This window comes from Anarhichas minor, unplaced genomic scaffold, assembly GCF_050575085.1.
Source record: "Anarhichas minor isolate MPS153535 unplaced genomic scaffold, ASM5057508v1 ptg000017l, whole genome shotgun sequence".
Taxonomy (NCBI): Eukaryota; Metazoa; Chordata; class Actinopteri; order Perciformes; family Anarhichadidae; genus Anarhichas; species Anarhichas minor.
Genome location: NW_027466463.1, coordinates 3,931,883 through 3,950,000, shown reverse-complemented (window position 1 = coordinate 3,950,000; position 18,118 = coordinate 3,931,883). Strand labels below are relative to the sequence as shown.

The following is an 18,118-nucleotide window of genomic DNA, read 5'->3' as shown; positions in this document are numbered from 1 at the left end:
TTTCTGGACTCTTGTTTTCGTGGAATATGCCAGAGCTCAGTGGAGTATCACTGTTGACCACCGGTGTGCTGCTGCTGTTCCTCTGACGTAAGACATATTAACAGTGGGGCTGGGACCATATGCTTATCTCCCGATGTTAGAGCCAAATATGGTGGTGTTATTCTCTGTGTATACATTGGGTGGCGCTATACTAATGTCCTGTGCTCCGTCTATATAGCTATGGAAATCACTGTTGTTGTCAGGTGTTTGACCCCGGAAGGGCAAAGGGTTTTTGACCGCTTTACGGTAACAGTTTCCCGAGTTTATACAACTGGTGTGTTTAATGTCGGTGGAAACGAAGGAAATAAACGAACTTTCATTCAACAAACTGGTCAGTGAATTTGTACCTAATGCAACGCACATCAAAGGTAATCTAGACGTACAACGAACGCGTCAGCCAGGTCATTCCAGAGGGAAGACTGGGCTTCTTTAACACCCGATTCAATGTGTATCGTAATTTTTAAGTACTGCGATTCCACAAGTATCGTGATTAGATTTTACGATTTATTGGGACCATGGAAAGAAGTTGTATTACACACTTCAGAAATTCTTACTCATTTCAGGAGTCCTGTAGCACTCTGTGTGAATGGCAAAGTGTTTCCTTACTCCACAGTATGTGTAGTGTTTGTATTCAAATGTGAGGGTGCAGGTCGTATCGCTGCAGATCTCAGACCGTCTGCTATTTGCTGCTATATCACTTTGACTTTCTTTTCATTGAAACGTCACGGTACTCAAGAGTACTACAATAAAAGTAGTAACTTCAGTCTACCTCTGAATAGACCAAAATGAAGCCAATGAATTTGAATCATTTAAAAAATCTATAACAAAAATGTTATTTTTAAATATTGAGATACTAAGTGAATCCTTTTTTCACAACCCTAAATGACTCTTGTTCCACTGGCACATACTTCTCTACATGGACACATTCACTGCTCTGGTAACCACTGTTCCATTCCCATATGCCACTTCTTACCCTAAAACATGGACATAAAGCCTATTGCCAATAGTCAAAGTGGCACACCACTAAGAATGAGCTTAGCACTAACATGAGAGTGCCACACCACATGTGGAAACTGGCCTCTATCTGTGGAACCAGATCAAATACTCAGTTTCTGGCCCAATCCCAAAATGCATCCAATTCAATACAAAACAGCCCAAATCATAACTTTGACAAAAACCCATGGAAAACATTAAAACCATTACATGTGCTATAGAAAACACATCGTAAGCATACAAAGCTTGATATCGGCATCAAATAACCAAAGATAAAAAGTTTGATAAATAAGCTATCAAAACCCACAAATAGAGCGGTCAGACAACCAAATACACTAATTGCCATGTCAACGTTAATCAAGATAACATCAAGGTAGCTAGGTCCTCCGTTATCCCTAAGCATGATTGAATGTTGTATTCATGTCTATCAAATAGTTCTCAAATTAAATGAGTCAATAATATGAGTGCCCACAATGAAGTTTACTGAATTTTTTATCTGATTTTGACCATAAAATGACAGCTTGTTTGGTGATATTTTTTCCCCAATATTTTCAAAACCCTGCCAAATATTGACAAAAGCAGCCCATCACGATATTACCCAGCACAACTTAATCAAAAGTCGCCCAATTGGGCGGAAACCAGGCCAATCTGGTGACAGTGAAGACCACAAGCTACAAGCTGTTTATTTGAACTGACTAAGACCAAAACAACCGATTAGTCAAATAATGGAATAAGAGGAGACAGCACTAGTTAACATAATGAACATTCCATCATCAGCAGTCCAGTGAAAATGGTAAAATGCGGTAGTATTTAGTGGAACATGACTCTTTATGCCATAAGCCAGATGAACAGCAGCAGCACAGCAGAAGTTCACAGTGGCATACCACTAAAAAACATGTGTCACTAAAACTGCCACATTTTGATACCAGTGCAGCTGAGGAAAACTCTCCCACAGGCCTGCTGATGCAGTGTCTCCTCATGGGGTCTGTCTACTGTGTCTACATCATAGACTGTAGAGAAGAACACATACGGTCTACATAAGGTCATTACAACATTCAAACTTGATTAAAACATGCAGATACATGGATAACAAATTAAAAATGACATTTTGAAACAAAGATTTAAAGGATGATCAACAGAGGAAGATGGATAGGGAACATTTTCAGGAAAAGCTTTGCCAAGATAGTGAACACATAACCCCAACAGCAGACTAGTGAACAAGAAGTGGGAGTACCTGTTTCATTTTGACATCTCCAGCAGGTGTTGGTTTCTGTAAGGTTTAGAGGAAACATTTGATCGGAGTCACAAATACAACTCGCATTTGTTGACCACTGGATACATAACTGCACTGCTGTTTGTTTGTTAGCTTACTGGTGTTAAAAGGCAATGTCGTCCGATAATGGATTCAGAGTGTGGACTCAGAGGCAGTTAGGTTGAAATGTAACGTCACCGATTCAACTTTATAACATGTGTTTATGACAGAACCAACGGCAGACATATTGTTACAGTACAACAGCAGTGTTAAAGACTGAGCTGTATATTTCATGCCATCACATTATCTGACGGGCTGTTACGGTAACAACTTCCTGAACGAGGACCTCCGTGACGGTGTCAAACGAGGGAAGCAAATTCAACAACAACGTTTAAAAAATATGAATATAATTACTAAATCCAACTCTAACTGTGTAATTTTTGTATCACGTCTTTGCCAGAGACAGCGGTGCAAACAGTGGCCTGGCTTAGGAGAGAGGAACCTGAAGTGTAGGCCTTGGTGCTAACGCTACTTGTAAGTTAGCAGCCAGGTGCTAATAATGTCGGTGAGTACACATTCACTGAATGCGTCTTTACGATGTCAAACATGAGTGATTTGGGTTTTGTTTCGAAGGAGAATCGTGTGGGACTGAAGGAATGAAGACACTTCCTAAAGGTCTGTCGGTTGTGCAGACAAACATCACTGCTAAACTGATAGCAGTGTAGTTTCATACTCAAGCTAAGCAAATCAAGCTAGAGCGTTAGCGGAAACTGCGCAATTCAGACTTCTAAATAAAAGCGTCAAATTTGACAACCAACCAATGATACTATAGCTGTATAATAATGCCACTGCTGTGTTCAAATATTCAAATATTTAGGTTTTTATGTGTATCATGTCAGCCTTGTCTGAAATGTGTAAAACTAATGCCTGATCAATAATTAGCACTATCCAGTATTTGTCAACAAAATGCCACAGATGTATTGAAGAGAAATAATGAGTGAACTCACATATACGGTTAACTGTGCTTAGCCACAGAAGCCAACTAGCTACATTTTCTAACAACTAAGAATGTCAAATTAACAGCTCCATTAATAACACTTGATATAATCAATCCAAAGTCCGAATTTTAAATTCACATTATTCATTTTATTTTAAAACGATAAAATGACGTGTTCACAATCCTAAACATTAACTACATAGTTAACAGTTTGTCCTATGGGCAACAACGCGGAACTTATTTTGAAAATTCGGACAGAAAAGCTGTACTCTCTGTGTCACTTGACTGTGGGTTTTTCTGTTTCTGGGAAGCTACAAGCTACCTTTTCCTACTAACTCCATAGTCTTCAGTAGGAAAAGAAAAACGGTGAAATAAAGAATACCTTGCATGCTGCTGCTGTGTGTCTGCTGGTGAAAATGGTGCGACATGGATCCTCCAATGTTGCTGTTGTTGCTGGAGCTTGTGGAGTTGCTGTCAGGCCTGGGAGTCGCCATTGTTGTGTTGGATTCCGGCAGCAGCGCTCAGGCTGCTATGCAGAGAGAAACTTCGCCCTCTCTGTCTCCAGACGGGACACTGCGCCACTTGAACGCAGCAGCTGCACCGTGGCCACGTCTGTGCTGCGGTTGCGTTCAAGAACCGTCGGAAATACAGATATCAAGCATTTTGGCAATGCTGCCTAAGGATATAACATCTCATTGTCATTCGCAAGCAGAAACTCCATAGTGTCAATCCACTACCACTGTGTCAAAGCTGTATTCATAATCCAACCTCAAGTGATATTCAAGTGACAAACTCAAGTAACAGAACGCTTGTATCCACCACTTTCCTGTGTAACATGAATGCAGCATAAGAGTCCAGCGACCTGACAGAGATATTTAGATCTGCACAGAACTAATGATGGTATATTTTTTATTATTCGTTATATTGTTTTACATTGTGAATCATCTTGTGCAGAACTTCTAACTGAAAACTGGGATTTATATCAGGTGGTTAGCAATACACTGCACCGATCAAATCTCACTACATTGCACAATAAATTGCTCTGCAATTAACAGTAAAAGAAAATCATTTTCTGTATGTGCAATCTGCAACATGCAGAAAGGCATCAATTGCAATACAAATCTATTCATTCTTAAAATGTGTGTATAAATATGCAAGTGATATCATTTAAACTCCAAATTAAAACACAACCAGTGTATAAGATATACTTCACACTTTGTCCGGATAATAAATAATATAAACTCATAAGTACAATCAAGTATTTGAGGTACTGCATTTGCTTTGCTGAGGTAAGTGGACACTCTAAAAACACAGAATGTGGCTCTGTGTTTTTGAAATAGTCGTCATTGCTTCACAATTGAAAGTATTTCCACCTTGGCTCTTCTTATAACTAAAGCAATGAAAAATGACAGTACTTCCACTAATGAAGTGAGTTAATTTGTGAGTGTTTTTCATCGGAGTAAAACTGTAAAGTGACCAGTGTAAAATTCCCAGACTTCTCCAGAGAATGTAACAAACATCCTCTAGATGAGCCATGCAGGAAACCTCTCCAAACACAGACATTATATTTCCTTGACAGCTTCAGTATTGCATGAATCTTAATAACAGCATGCGTCATATCGCCGCATGATCTGTGTCACTTGGAATGGGAAACAGAAAGAGTCGGTCAGTGATCCTCCCGTTCCCCTTCAGCAACATCCTGTCCTCGTACACAGACACTGTGCCAAAGGCGTTGCTGTCAGGTGGAGTCTCAATCACCCCCGCTAACGTCATGTGGTGCACTCCTGTGTCTTTGTCCTGGTAGTATCCACCGTCGTGGTCGTGTCCAGCCATGAAACACACCACACTGCTGTGGGACCGTATGATGGCCAGGAGCTCCTCGAAGTTCCAGGCGAGGCAGATGTCATCTGTGGAGCAGGGGTGGACAGGGAGGTGACCTGGGCAGGAAAACAGACGTTGAGAGGTCTTTTACCTGGTGAAGCTGATAACATTCATGTTCCATGAATGGAAGAATTGCTTTAATTGTTTAGTCTAGAAAACACAAAGAAAGTGGAAAAATGCCACTCTCAAGTTAACAAAGAGACGTCTTCATGTTGATCGTTTTGTCCAACCAACAGTCTTAAGCTCATTGCCTCAAGTGATATCACTTGAGTCTGCGTCGTTTGGAGCTACTACAATTTTTGATGAATAAAAAAAATTCTCTTTTAAAGATATTCCATTGACTATGATGTAAAAATCCTGCTATTGACACACTAATCAACAGGTGAGGCTGAGACAGAGATGCACTTCCTCCTAAAATGCAAAACATTCAATACAATTAGGAACATGTACTTTAAAAATTTCAACTCTGTCATTTCAGATTTAAAAAAATGTAGTGACATCTCAAAATTAAAAATACTCCTAGAAGGAGATAGGGCATATCCTGCTGCCCAATATGTATTAACATGCCACAGCCTGAGGGACAGTGAGTGACCCACACACACACACACACACACACACACACACACAGTATATATATATATATATATATAATAATCAATCTAGATGTTATATTAATGTTATTAATGCCTCAGGTCCGCTGGTGCAAACACTCTGAAGACCATCAGGACCAAGCGCCGGACCTGGGGTGACAGGGCCTTCTCAGCTGCTGCACCTCCCCTCTGGAACGCCCTCCCCATCCACATCCGTGAGGCTCCCTCCCTATCATCATTCAAACAAGCCCTCAAAACCCACCTCTTCAATCGACGTCACAATCTGAATTTCAAAACGTACAGACGCAAATAATTCATAAATAAGACGATCGCATTCCGCCGGTAGAAATGGATCCTGCGCTTATAAACAGAACACAGGACACAGTTTGTTAACAGACTACAGAGAGAAACACCTCTACAGTGGAGTGATTACTGTGTGTCTTTATTAGTTATTAGTATTATTAGTTACTATTATTAAGTACAGTGATCATGTGAACAGACACAAACTTCTCAAAAGTCTCTCCAGCTGTTAAAGCCGACTGACAGCTGATCCAGCTGTGATCAGCTGATCCTCCGTCATCAGAAACAGACGTCGCTTCACGTGACGCAACTGAGGAAAGGACGTCTCATGTCTCTTAAAACATATTTCCTCGTTCCTCTCTCCTCGCATGGTTTCCTCCTCGCCTTCACCTGCTAACCCCTGCACCCTACCCTCCTTTACATGACCCATTCAGCACAGCTTCTCCAGTCATTCTTTTTTCATTCTTTTTTTTGTTTTTGTTTGTTTGTTTGTTTGTTCTGTTTGTCTCTGCCTTGTAAAGCATATTTGGGTATCTTGAAAAGCGCTATAGAAAATTGATACATTATTATTATTATTATTGTGTAGTAATGTTATTGTGTATTAATATTATTGTATGTTAAAATTGTTTTTGATGCTTTGGCAATACTGTTTCTAAACTTTCATGCCAATAAAGCAAATTGAATTGAATTGAATTGAGAGACAGTCCTTCAAGCAGCAAACAGCTGTTTCTACACACCTCCATCTGATGGAGAATCATTGATAAATCCAAAATAGATTGTGTGCGCTGAGAATGCTTGAGGTTTCTTCACTGCACAGTGGAGACAGAGGATCATAACAGAGCTGTGATTTCTCTGAGCAGAGAGAGCTTCTGGCCAGGACTAAACACAGAGTAACGGGAAGTAAGAGCTCCACTTAAGGCTGAACTACTCCTCTGAGGCACACTACACGTATTCTTTGTCAGTATCAGGGGGTGAGTTGGGTCTCTGAGTGGATTTACAGAGGCTCAATACAGGTCTGTTTCACAAAGATGTGATTAGTTAAGATGGGGCTCCTCACACTACATCAGCGGTCCACTTGTAACATGCAAGAAATCAAAAATAATGTTTTACTTACTGATAATTGTGACTCTTTCCCGTTTGTCATCGGCCAAGGACAGAACAGAATCCAGCCAGTCCAGCTGGTCCTTACTGAACCCACCATTGAACATCGTGAACCTCTGCAGCAGGCCATTACACACTGAAACAGAACACTACATATAACATCTGGATCTAGTTGCTCTTCACTGTCAGGCTAAATCCCAATGTCCCCCCTAAACCCTCAAACCCTGAACCCTCAAGGACTTACTGACATCACCTGGAAGTGGTGAGTGTGAGAGACTGTGAGGGCTTGAGATGGTGTAAATAGGAATGGGACAGCACTTTGCTGCAACATATCACGTTACCATGAAAACGACAAAAAATATGATGTATAATTGTAGGTATTTATTTTATATTTTGTACTCCCTGATTTGAATGTCTTCCAGGCTCTTTCCTCACTAAATGAGAGGTAACTTCATATCATCTATTTACTCGTTTTTATCAAAACGTCTTCAATGACAAAATCAAATATTTGATGAATAAATAAATAAATAAATATCTTCTGATTTCATGTTTATTTTTTGTTCCATCTTTAACCCTTAATGTTTCTGAGTAAATTTATTATGACAGGCTGAACACACGTGAGCCATCCTCTTTGTTTACCTTTTTTTTACGTCTCCATGCGTCCACTGGTTACCCCGTGTTTAACGTCACATTGCAATGATTTGTGGGTAATTCCCTTAGGCTAAGTCTTTGACAGTGGGACAGCCCTAAACCCTCACGGACTTCGCGGGAGCGCGCCTCAAAGTCCGTGAGTCCGTAAGGGGGGACATTGGGATTTGGCCACTGTCACATCGTCAAGTGTTTGAGGCTCTCTTGCAGACATTTTGAGCCCTTTATGAACCCTTTCCGTAAGTCAGCATAGTATGCTGACTTAGCCTAAGGGAATTACCCACAAATCATTGCAATGTGACGTTAAACACGGGGTAACCAGTGGACGCATGGAGAAGTAAAAAAAAAAGGTAAACAAAGAGGACGGCTCGTGTGTTCAGCCTGTCATAATAAATTTACTCAGAAACATTAATTAAGGGTTAAAGATGGAACAAAAAATAAACATGAAATCAGAAGATAGTTATTTATTTATTCATCAAATATTTGATTTTGTCATTGAAGCTGTTTTGACAAAAACGAGTAAATAGATGATATGAAGTTACCTCTCATCGTGTGAGGAAAGAGCCTGAAGACATTCAAATCAGGGAGTACAAAGTATAAAATGAATACACACAATTATACATCATATTTCTTGTTGTTTTCATGGTAACGGGATATGTTGCAGCAAAGTGCTGTCCCATTCCTATTTCCACCATTTCAAGCCCTCACAGTCTCTCACACTCAACCACTTACCAGGTGACTTCAGTAAGTCCTTGAGGGTTCAGGGTTTGAGGGTTTAGGGGGGACATGGGGATTTGGCCATTTCCTCATTTCCTCTCTCCTCGTATGGTTTCCTCCATGCATCCCTGGGGGATGTCTCTTAAGTCTCTTAATTCTCATTTCCTCGCTCCTCGATCCTCACTTGAACCGGAAGTTGTTCTGCGCCGCCATATTGACTGCCGTCCCAAAGCTCTTATTTAGCTCTGAGGATCTAGGATGGAGGAGGGATCTCTGAGGAGCCATGAGCAAGGACCCACGAGAACAGACTTACAGGAAGTCTTTTAACGGCCGACACGCCCCCTCATTGTTCATCTGTCATGTGATTGGACGCTGCAGCCGATCGGAGTGATGAGATTTTTTTTCGACATGTAAACAGTGAAGACGGATCACAGATTAAACTCAAGCTTTATATTTGATTCGTTTTCTGATTCAACATCTGGTTTAAATAAATGTTCATTGTAGACTGAACAACAAAAGGACCACAAACAACTTTCTGCATTTATTAGAAAGATTTGTGTTTTCATGATCTGAACTTTTATTATGGAAACAATTAAAGTCAGAGGGAACTGGAGAGACGAAACACTTTATATATATATATATATATATACACAGTATATATATATATAGAGAGAGAGAGAGCTGGAGAGACGAAACACTTTTTACATCATTTATCATCATTTCATTCAGTCACGTGAGGCTGTTCATTCCTGATTGTCGGGTTTGATGAGTTTTATCATTTAAGAGAAACAATAATCATATTCTGGGTTATTTAATATCGACGTCAGAATCTGAATTTCAAAAAACGTACAGATGCAAATAATTCATAAATAAGACGATCGCATTCCGCCGGTAGAAATGGATCCTGTGCTTATAAACAGAACACAGTTTGTTAACAGACTACAGAGAGAAACACCTCTACAGTGGTGATTACTGTGTGTCTTTATTAGTTATTAGTATTATTAGTTACTGTTATTAAGTACAGTGATCATGTGAACAGACACAAACTTCTCAAAAGTCTCTCCAGCTGTTAAAGCCGACTGACAGCTGATCCAGCTGTGATCAGCTGATCCTCCGTCATCAGAAACAGACGTCGCTTCACGTGACGCAACTGAGGAAAGGACGTCTCATGTCTCTTAAAACATATTTCCTCGTTCCTCTCTCCTCGCATGGTTTCCTCCATGCATCCCTGGTGGGAGGGACTAAGACGCAAGGAAAGGACCCAAGTGAGGGAAACGGGGATGCAATTAAGAGACGTGGGATGTACCCTTACTCTGGACGGAGATCATTCCGGAAAATCGCGTCACTCCAGTCTCATCGCGTCTGTGCATAGACTTTGTATGTAATCTACTCGCGCGAATAATTCGAGCTGCGTTTGGTGTGAACGCACCAAGGCTGTATCAATTTGAATTAATAGAGCAACATTGTGATTTTGACTTGTTATTAATGGTATTGTATTACATATTAACATAACAGACAACACAAGTGGGACTACCTGGGGGACAGTTGAGATCCTCGTTGGTGTTGTGCTGTTTTATCACATTCATAGCATCGCTGTACTCTTCACTGGACTTCTCTCTGCCCAGCAGGCTCACATCGTAAGCATCCAGCACAACGAACGTGAACCCGGGTACCGGGCTGAAGTGGTAGGCGTACATCTCACTGCCAGCCTGGACTTCGCTCAGGCATCTCTCCGTGTGGAGCGTGCTGTTGAGCCTCGAACGCAGCAGCGCGCTCCTGCTGAAGTTATAAAACTCGTGGTTACCCCACACATGGTGGACCTCAACACGACTGGAGCTGAACTCTCTCAGCACGGTGTCCAGCGCTTGGTCAGAGGCGTCGTGGCCCTTGTTGAAGCCGTCGATAATGTCTCCCAGCTGGAGGATAAACTCTGGTTTGACAGCCGACTCGGACCAGCTTTTCTGGGCATTTCTCAGCAGCTGGAGGCTGCTCCGGTAGTACCGCCTCCTCGTCCGGGTGTAATTGTATCCGTCGTCGATATCTGCGTACTGGATGTCAGCTATCACGCCGAATGTAAACAGCGGCGTTTCGTTGGGACGGTCGTCCATTCTCGATCTTCGAAATAACTGGTGTCGTTGAACGTCTGCTGAGTGTGACGTGAAGGTTGAGTACAGAGCAGACACTAACACAGCCCGGTACTCTCTCAACTTCCGCACATGATGAAATCCAGCCAGGCTCTTTGGTTTGTTGTAGTGCTGAATTTCCTGTATCGTCCCACACGGTGACAGTACAATAACCAACGTAGTCTGTTAATCAAGCGACGAATAGGACAATCAACGCTACGACTTCCGGCTGCATCCTTCAAAATAATGCTGTTAGAAAGACCGGATATTCAGAACAAGTGAATATGGCTTCTTTTTTTATCAATATGCAATTCCACATAGTGCACCCTTCCCTTTGATGGAAAGACATTTTCATACTTGCATAGAGACAGTTTGCTTCCGATAATTCCAAAATCAGCAAACGACTGTGACCCATTATTCTCTGACCTATTCTCTGACCTTCAGTCACTTCAAACTGTAAACCACGTCTTGTTCTATTGAACCATGAGCTCTCTGTATTGTTCACAACTACTGTTCATATTTAAGGCTGATATAAGATTCACTCAATGAAAACAACAAATTTACAACAAGATCGAAAAACACATGTCTAAATGATTTTGATCAAGATTTTTACACCTTGAAGAATTATTATGGACAGATTTTTGTTATTTGAACAGAAAAACAAAGAGAACGTGTTTGTTTGTGAAATAATAAAGAATTGATTTCTTAGCAGCTACTAAATCAGCTCTTCCAAACAATGAATCCTCCCCTACATTTGTCTGAGCACACTTGGTATTTTCAGCACATATTTCCTTTTAGTCAGCTCAATTTGTTTCCATTAATTTGATGGAAGCTAATCATAAAGCATATAAGTTGTCTGAAAGCCTCCAGGAGTCCACCTCACTCCCTATGCTCTTTCACTCACACATGTTCTTCAGAATGTAACACTGAGTGAAGTGCATTGAACAGAATGAAGTATGAGAAATACAGGGGACTCCTAGTCGGGTCTGCTAGTTTTGCAGTTCTTGGCGGTCTGAGGCATATTTGGTAAACTCACTGCCCACTCAGAGCCTGGTTCTGTTCCAGGTCTCTTCCTGGTAAAGGGTCGCTGCTGGCTCATGGGGAAATGTTTGGTCTCTGTAAATTGAAGGGTACGGTCTAGAGCTGCTCTTTACGAAAACTCTCATGAGATACTTTCTGTTGTGATTTGGCGCTATACAAATAAAAATGGATATGACTTAAACTAATGAGCTGCTTGGAGCCCCGAACTGAAACTTGCTTAGGGCCCCGAAAAAGCTTCGACTGGCCCTGCAGCTACTGTACTAAGGTTAAACTTGTAATGGGGGTTGTTATTTTTGGTTACATTATTAGGATAAAGTTTCCCTTCACACATAAGAAGATATATGTTGTTCTGTAAATTGCCACAGAATGGCACGGCACTGTATGAAAAGTGCACACTGTATACATCCAATGGTAATTCATTACAGTAGGCAATGGAAAGTTTCCACACACCTTCATGGGAAAACACAAGCTTAACAGATTTATTTACATATGTATGAGTATATTTATGTTGTTTTGCTTTGTAAACAGGTTGAAAGATGCAGGATTGTGGATTGATATCACAGGTCAGTTCTCTGCTCCCTCCTCTGCTGAAGCGCTTTCCTTTTCCCCACCTGGCCAAAGAAAACAGACAAACTCACTAACACAAGTGCAGATTTTGAGCCCTTATCTTTTTACACATGTCACTTCCAGGACTCTTTATATCCTGTCTGGTCTCTTTGATTCATATAACAGCAACTCTTCAAACTACAGTCACAAAAACAGCCACGGAGTTGAATGTCTGCCCCAGTAACAACAACAAAAAACAAAGACTACGGTATATTTACTGAAGGTCTATTGTATTTCTATCAATAGTTTTGATAAAGTTCACCTGAAGTGTCTTTGCCTGGAGTCCACAGCGTCAGGCCCGTGACATACTTAGGAATCCAATTGAGGGCGGTGGTTGAGGCCAACTCGCCCTCAGCTCGGTCCTGCAAAGAATGGAGCAAGGCAAGAAACCTGTAGGTATAATTTCATCTTGATGTTTTCCCTGTGTTCAGTATTTGTTACAAGGAAGCAGCATGACTGTGTGTGGCGCAAGGCTTATAGTTCTTAACATGCATCCTGAAGTATTTATATAGCCAGTCAACATGACCAATCACATCATGCGTATAATGTCAAACATGCATGTAGATCAGGCACGTGTGCCACAGAAAAAGAAGAATACTTCTCGGATATTCAACAACAGCAAAGCATTCTTGTACATGAAACGACATTCTTATCATTGTCACCATGCAAGACACTGATGTAGCTGAGTGACCCATGCTACTGACAAAAGGTTGTGAATAAAGGCAGTGGCAGCACCTCCTCTGCTCCTCCTGAGGTCCCTAAAGTGAGATAACCGTCTCTGGAGCCCGGGTAGGGCGACTTCTGTGTTTTTATGTTTACCGTTCTCCTCATCAGTCGCTGGCTGGAGTTTCTGTTAAGAGAGTTGTCATGGTTGTTGTGTCTCTGTCACTGGGTGTCATATCATGACAGGCATTCCGTGTGCCCTGACAAAGTTCCGGTTTCCCAGATGATCCTGATGTGTTGCTGTTGAATTACCTGCTCTGCTTGATGGTATTCACCGTGCTGCTCACACCCAGTGTCGAACACGTACTTCCCCAGACCGCGTGGCTGCAAGATAAGAAGGAATTCACTGACAAGGAAAGAATCTTCTCTGACAATGTTACAGATCAAAATGAAACAGAAACAATTAATCATTTAAAGTAAAAAATATGTTTTTCTAACAGCTTGACCAGAGTAGCTTCCTCTTACCTTGGAGGTTATATCCAAAGTGAGTGCAGCTGTAATGTTGTGTGATGGATAGCTAATAATAAGACTGTTTGTCTCACCTGAGGGTTTATAACCGGTCTGATCGTCAGACTGCTCATGTTTCCTGTCAGATTGGATCTATTTTTAGCATTCTGAAATCTTAGCAATCACAATGTTATCATTGATTGCACTTATGGCCAGAGCTACAAAAGTGAATCCTAATTTGTAATAAACTGTATATCTATGAGCAACCATTATGGCTTTTTTTCTGATACTGACAGCTCCACATATGGAACGTAGAGGAAGTGAATTTAGAGAGGCGGACAAATTGATGTAGATTTTACAACCAAGTATGTACTTTAACTGAAAGCTGAGCTGATACAACTACTTGTATATTATATTAAACCATCTACGCTATTAATTCTCTGACAGAGAATGATCTTGCCAAGCATAAATGAACCAAACTATCTAGATCAGGGGTCTTCAACGTTTTTCAGGCCAAGGACCCCCAAACTGATAGAGAGATGGAGCAGGGACCCCCGACTATATATATTGTATAAAATTGTGTTTTATATTAAACTGGGCCTAGTGCCATGTATAAACATACCTCTTTATTGTGCATTCAATACTAAGCTATTCAAATAATACACAGGTTCATATATTCATGTTTTTATTTTAAACATGTGCAAGGTACAGTGAGTAGGGTGGTCGTGTCACTGCCATTTATAAACACACCTTGTCAGCTGATACCAATGCCAACATCAACATTGTCTGTCAATTGCATGATAATCATGCATACAAGCTATTCACATTGATGTTTTCATTTTAAACATAAATGTGGAAACGAAAATGAGTGATGTCCTATTAGTGCCACTGCTATGCATAAACATACCTGTTATCTTGCATACAATACTGAACTATTAAAATAATGTAAAGATTCATGGACATGGACAGACAATGTAAAAAAAAAAAGAAAATTGTATAATCAACCAAAACTTTCGCGGCCCCCCTATGGGTCGCGGACCCCCTGTTGAAGACCTCTGATCTAGACCATTATTGTCCCCTGTAACTACTCAGACTACAGTGGAAGACACTCATGATTCTTCATTGACCCATAGCCAAGCGTTTTGTGAATGAGTAATCAAAGGAGAACTTACACTATTGTTGACAAAGTTGCCCTTGTATCTGTGGTTAGAGTGGATGTACTCTCCAGCTGACTCCATCTTGCCATTCACCCATGAGCCTTTGTACATTGAGCCGGTTTCACTGTGGTGGTAAATGCCCTGTCCATGCCTGGTAATCACATAACACCAAGCATGTCAGCAGTATTTAAAACTCCCATTCTCTGTACCTCATGTGAATGGATAAGGTAATGTGCAGGTTGTAAGACATTGATGTTGAAACTAAGTTTTTGACACATATTTATAACTGTTATTTTACCAGCTTTTCAGTGACTGCATTTCATATATCAATACATCCTGTATATTTACATATAGTATTTTTAATGCTGTTGAAACAACATATGCAACTGAGACATCTGAACAATGTCATCATCATACATGTTGTTTGACCTGCAAGGAAGCAAATAGACACTTTATTCATATTTCTATTCTCTACAGCAGTCATTTCCCAAGATAAATCACATTCTCATGCATTTCTCTGCATCATAGGAAAAATAAAGCAAGGAGGCTTTAAATCAAGAAGGTACAGGAATGTGTGCCTTCTGAAAATAAAACGACAGACACCTCAGTGACACTTGTGGTTTAAAAAGTGTAGTTATACCTCATATGAAGCAGCCACTCGCCATCATACGTGTCTCCGTTGGGGTACGTGTAGACCCCATGACCCTGTCTCAGGTCCTCAACCCACGACCCTGAAAAGACAACAGTAAGAGTTTGTTTCTGAAGCTCTGTGGGGGGGCTTCAGCTGGGCCCATGTCAGCTGTTCACGTTTAAAACCTTCACACGACTGTAAACAGAAATGTTGATAGCCTCCCTGCACACACTACTGAAATAAAGACGTTGGCAACTATCTGAACTCATATGTTTTAACTTTACTGTACCTTCATATTGAGAGCCATCTGGATAGTAGAAGGTGCCCTGTCCATGTTTCTTGTTCTGGTAATAGTCTCCCACATATCTTGCCCCATTCTCGAAGCGATATGTCCCCTATTAGACAGAACAGTCAAAGATAAGATAAATATAGTCGTCAAAGAGACTATTCTTTTCCATAATGTAAACCTTTAGGGCAATAACAGAAACACTGTTTCCATCATAGACTGAATGTGTACCCAGAGATGGGCAGTATTTCTATTACTTGTATTTGAAATACGTATTTCAATTGCTTTGAGTAATTTGTATTTGATAGGGCCGATAAAAATCTAACGTAATTTGTAACAAAATACTTTAGAGTGGAGTAATTTTGTATTTAAAATACTCAAAATACTTTCTCCACAAATCAAAAAACAGTTCACGAGTTCAGTCTTCAGATCTTCCAGTTCAATGGATTGTCTGTCAAGGTAAATATTTTATCTGAGTGTGACAGATGCCAACTAGCTTGATGTATAATTGATGTCTGGGTCTGGCTACATAGCCTATTGTACATGGTGATGGTTATAATATCAAGCTAGCGATCGATGCTAACATGCTAATGACGCTAGCATGCTGTCTAGGCTAGTGCATAGCCAGTGTTTAGCAAGTTAACTTATCAGTGGAGTAGCTAGCTATAGGAAGAGGGAGATTGGGAGCTTGTATGTTCATGATAACCTTATCAAGAGACGTCTGACCATCTAATCTTGCACTGTATTACAAGTTATGCTGTATCTTCTCAATGTGAATGTCATAATGCCATATCAATTACTGGCAGATAATATAGTTCACAGTTAGCCAGGCTATGACAGCAGATGTCCATTTGTTCAAAAAAACATTAAATATCCAATTTATTTTATTTAAAAGGCATATTATGAAAGTATTCTTAGTTTTATTATTTCATACATTCTACAGTTGGCCAGGTGGACAACATGTCTGTGACTGTTGTTCCTTTTTGTGGGCTTCACCAGAGCTTTATGACATTATATATAATTATATTATATTATATAGCCCAAACCTGAATGCTCTGCTATACCAAATTGTGAGAAAACGGAAAATCCAGAAAAAAGTATTTCCTATATTTTAAATACAAAATACATGTATTGTATTTTGTTACATTTTCTGGCACCAGTATTTTGTATTTTATTTTGATACATTTATTTGAGGGGTATTTTGTATTTTGTATCAAAATACATTTTGATGTATCTTTGCCCATCTCTGTGTGTACCTATAAACAAAATAGAATGTAGAGTAGCCTAATAAGATGTCAGTGTAGACTTTGTATAAGTACAATCAGGTCAATGCTCTGATCACATCTGAAGGCTAAAACGTCTCCTGTGGAGTATTTCTTCATGCGTTTCCTCCCCATACATGGAGTAACTGGTGTGGATGTTGAGAGCGTCTAGCCTGTACAGACCTAACGTTACGTTTGATGTAACTGTTACGTGCTTTTATATGCAGTACAGCAGCAGCCCTGTCGTGGAGTGCGCTCTGTGTTTGAATGCGTACTTGTCCTGAGTGGGACTCGGTTTGCTGTCAGCCCCAGTGGGCCTACGGGCTTAATTTAAACTGGTGGACATGCTTTGGACTCCACAAAGGCACCTTAGTAACCTAACGTTAGTTATCTTACCTGTCCGTGCCTCGAGCCGTACTCGTACTGACCCTGATATATGTCTCCGTTGAGCAGATCAGCTTTCCCGACTCCGTGCCTCTCCCCTGCTTCATTCCTGTCCCCTTCATATTGCTTCCGGTGAAACAAAGCAGAGAATAAGTATCCAAAGACAGAGGAAATGTGACACAGATGAACACACAGCCACATGCTACCGTTAGCTTCAGCCAGTTAACGTCACCGAACAGAGTTTTCATTATTTTCTCTCACCCCGAGTTTACTGCGGTCATCATCCAACTCATCAGAGCCTACATACGACATAGTCCTCAGTCACTTTCGAAGTGTGGACGATGTACGCTAAAGTTTGAGCTAACGTTAGTAAAGACTGGGAAGATGCTCAGTGCGCTCTTGCCAGTTTACGGTTGCCGTGACAACGGTCAAACCCACGTGACCAGGAGCTGCATGTGATTGGCTGGAAGTTAACCGGCTATCCTACGAAAGCTGCATTTACTTGAGAGTAACAAACATCTGACGTTTTTAATTAATAGCGAGATTACTATCTCAGGATTTTGAAAAAAAGTTTTAATGACACAATTCTACTTCTGCTTTTTCTGAATGAAAGTGCTTAATTGGAAATACAGAGCATTAAAGGTGCTATTGAAAACGTTGATAACATTCAGCCAAAAGATTTCGCTCTCCCCTGCCTAATATCATTGCAGGCACGTCACACAGTGGTTGCCAGTTTGTTGCACAACCCTCATTTCTCATGGTCGAATGGAGTGAGACTGATGAAATAATAAGACAGATGGACTGAGGTTGTTTTTCTTTTTGCAACATGCAATCATACCTAGATTTAGGTTACTTTAGTGCGGTGGTGTTTTAAGAGTTGTCTTACATAATAATACATAATCTATGATAATATTAGGATATGGCTAGCTAGTTTTCGGTC

At 40.6% G+C, this 18,118-nt stretch overlaps 3 protein-coding genes and 1 long non-coding RNA gene across 9 annotated transcripts in view; 1 reads left to right on the top strand and 3 right to left on the bottom strand.

The window, feature by feature from the left end:
• The window catches only part of map2k4b (mitogen-activated protein kinase kinase 4b), a 17,635-nt gene extending 13,774 nt beyond the window's left edge, over positions 1-3,861 (bottom strand). For 2 of the 4 annotated variants that reach the window (XM_076093019.1, XM_076093020.1), the window contains exons 1-3: positions 3,664-3,861; positions 2,267-2,302; positions 1,959-2,042 (exon numbers count right to left, since the gene is read on the bottom strand). In XM_076093019.1, the coding sequence (XP_075949134.1) occupies positions 1,959-2,042; positions 2,267-2,302; positions 3,664-3,775 (232 nt within the window). In that variant the 5' untranslated portion in view covers positions 3,776-3,861. The remainder of the gene's footprint in view (positions 1-1,958; positions 2,043-2,266; positions 2,303-3,663) is intronic. The other 2 variants (XM_076093021.1, XM_076093022.1) reach the window with 2 other exon arrangements.
• On the top strand, positions 2,231-6,740 carry LOC142951473 (uncharacterized). 2 transcript variants are annotated; one of them, XR_012954577.1, is made up of 4 exons: positions 2,238-2,849; positions 5,086-5,544; positions 5,641-5,745; positions 5,855-6,740. It is a non-coding gene; the product is annotated as an uncharacterized LOC142951473 (long non-coding RNA). The 2 variants fall into 2 exon arrangements; XR_012954576.1 differs by having other exon boundaries at positions 2,231-2,849; positions 5,086-5,745.
• Positions 4,174-10,840, bottom strand: adprm (ADP-ribose/CDP-alcohol diphosphatase, manganese-dependent). 2 transcript variants are annotated; one of them, XM_076093023.1, is made up of 3 exons: positions 10,053-10,839; positions 7,167-7,289; positions 4,174-5,218 (listed from the first exon to the last, which is right to left on the bottom strand). In XM_076093023.1, the coding sequence occupies exons 1-3, from the start codon at positions 10,624-10,626 to the stop codon at positions 4,896-4,898; spliced, it is 1,020 nt and encodes a 339-aa protein (XP_075949138.1). In that variant the 5' UTR covers positions 10,627-10,839; the 3' UTR covers positions 4,174-4,895. The 2 variants fall into 2 exon arrangements, with proteins under 2 accessions (XP_075949138.1, XP_075949139.1); XM_076093024.1 differs by lacking the exon at positions 7,167-7,289 and having other exon boundaries at positions 10,053-10,840.
• Positions 10,841-12,246: 1,406 nt separating this feature from the next.
• rsph1 (radial spoke head component 1) lies at positions 12,247-17,490 on the bottom strand. The gene is made up of 8 exons (XM_076093025.1): positions 17,440-17,490; positions 17,191-17,304; positions 15,536-15,641; positions 15,256-15,346; positions 14,631-14,766; positions 13,264-13,335; positions 12,551-12,650; positions 12,247-12,293 (listed from the first exon to the last, which is right to left on the bottom strand). The coding sequence occupies exons 1-8, from the start codon at positions 17,488-17,490 to the stop codon at positions 12,247-12,249; spliced, it is 717 nt and encodes a 238-aa protein (XP_075949140.1).
• Between the last annotated feature and the right edge of the window lie 628 nt (positions 17,491-18,118).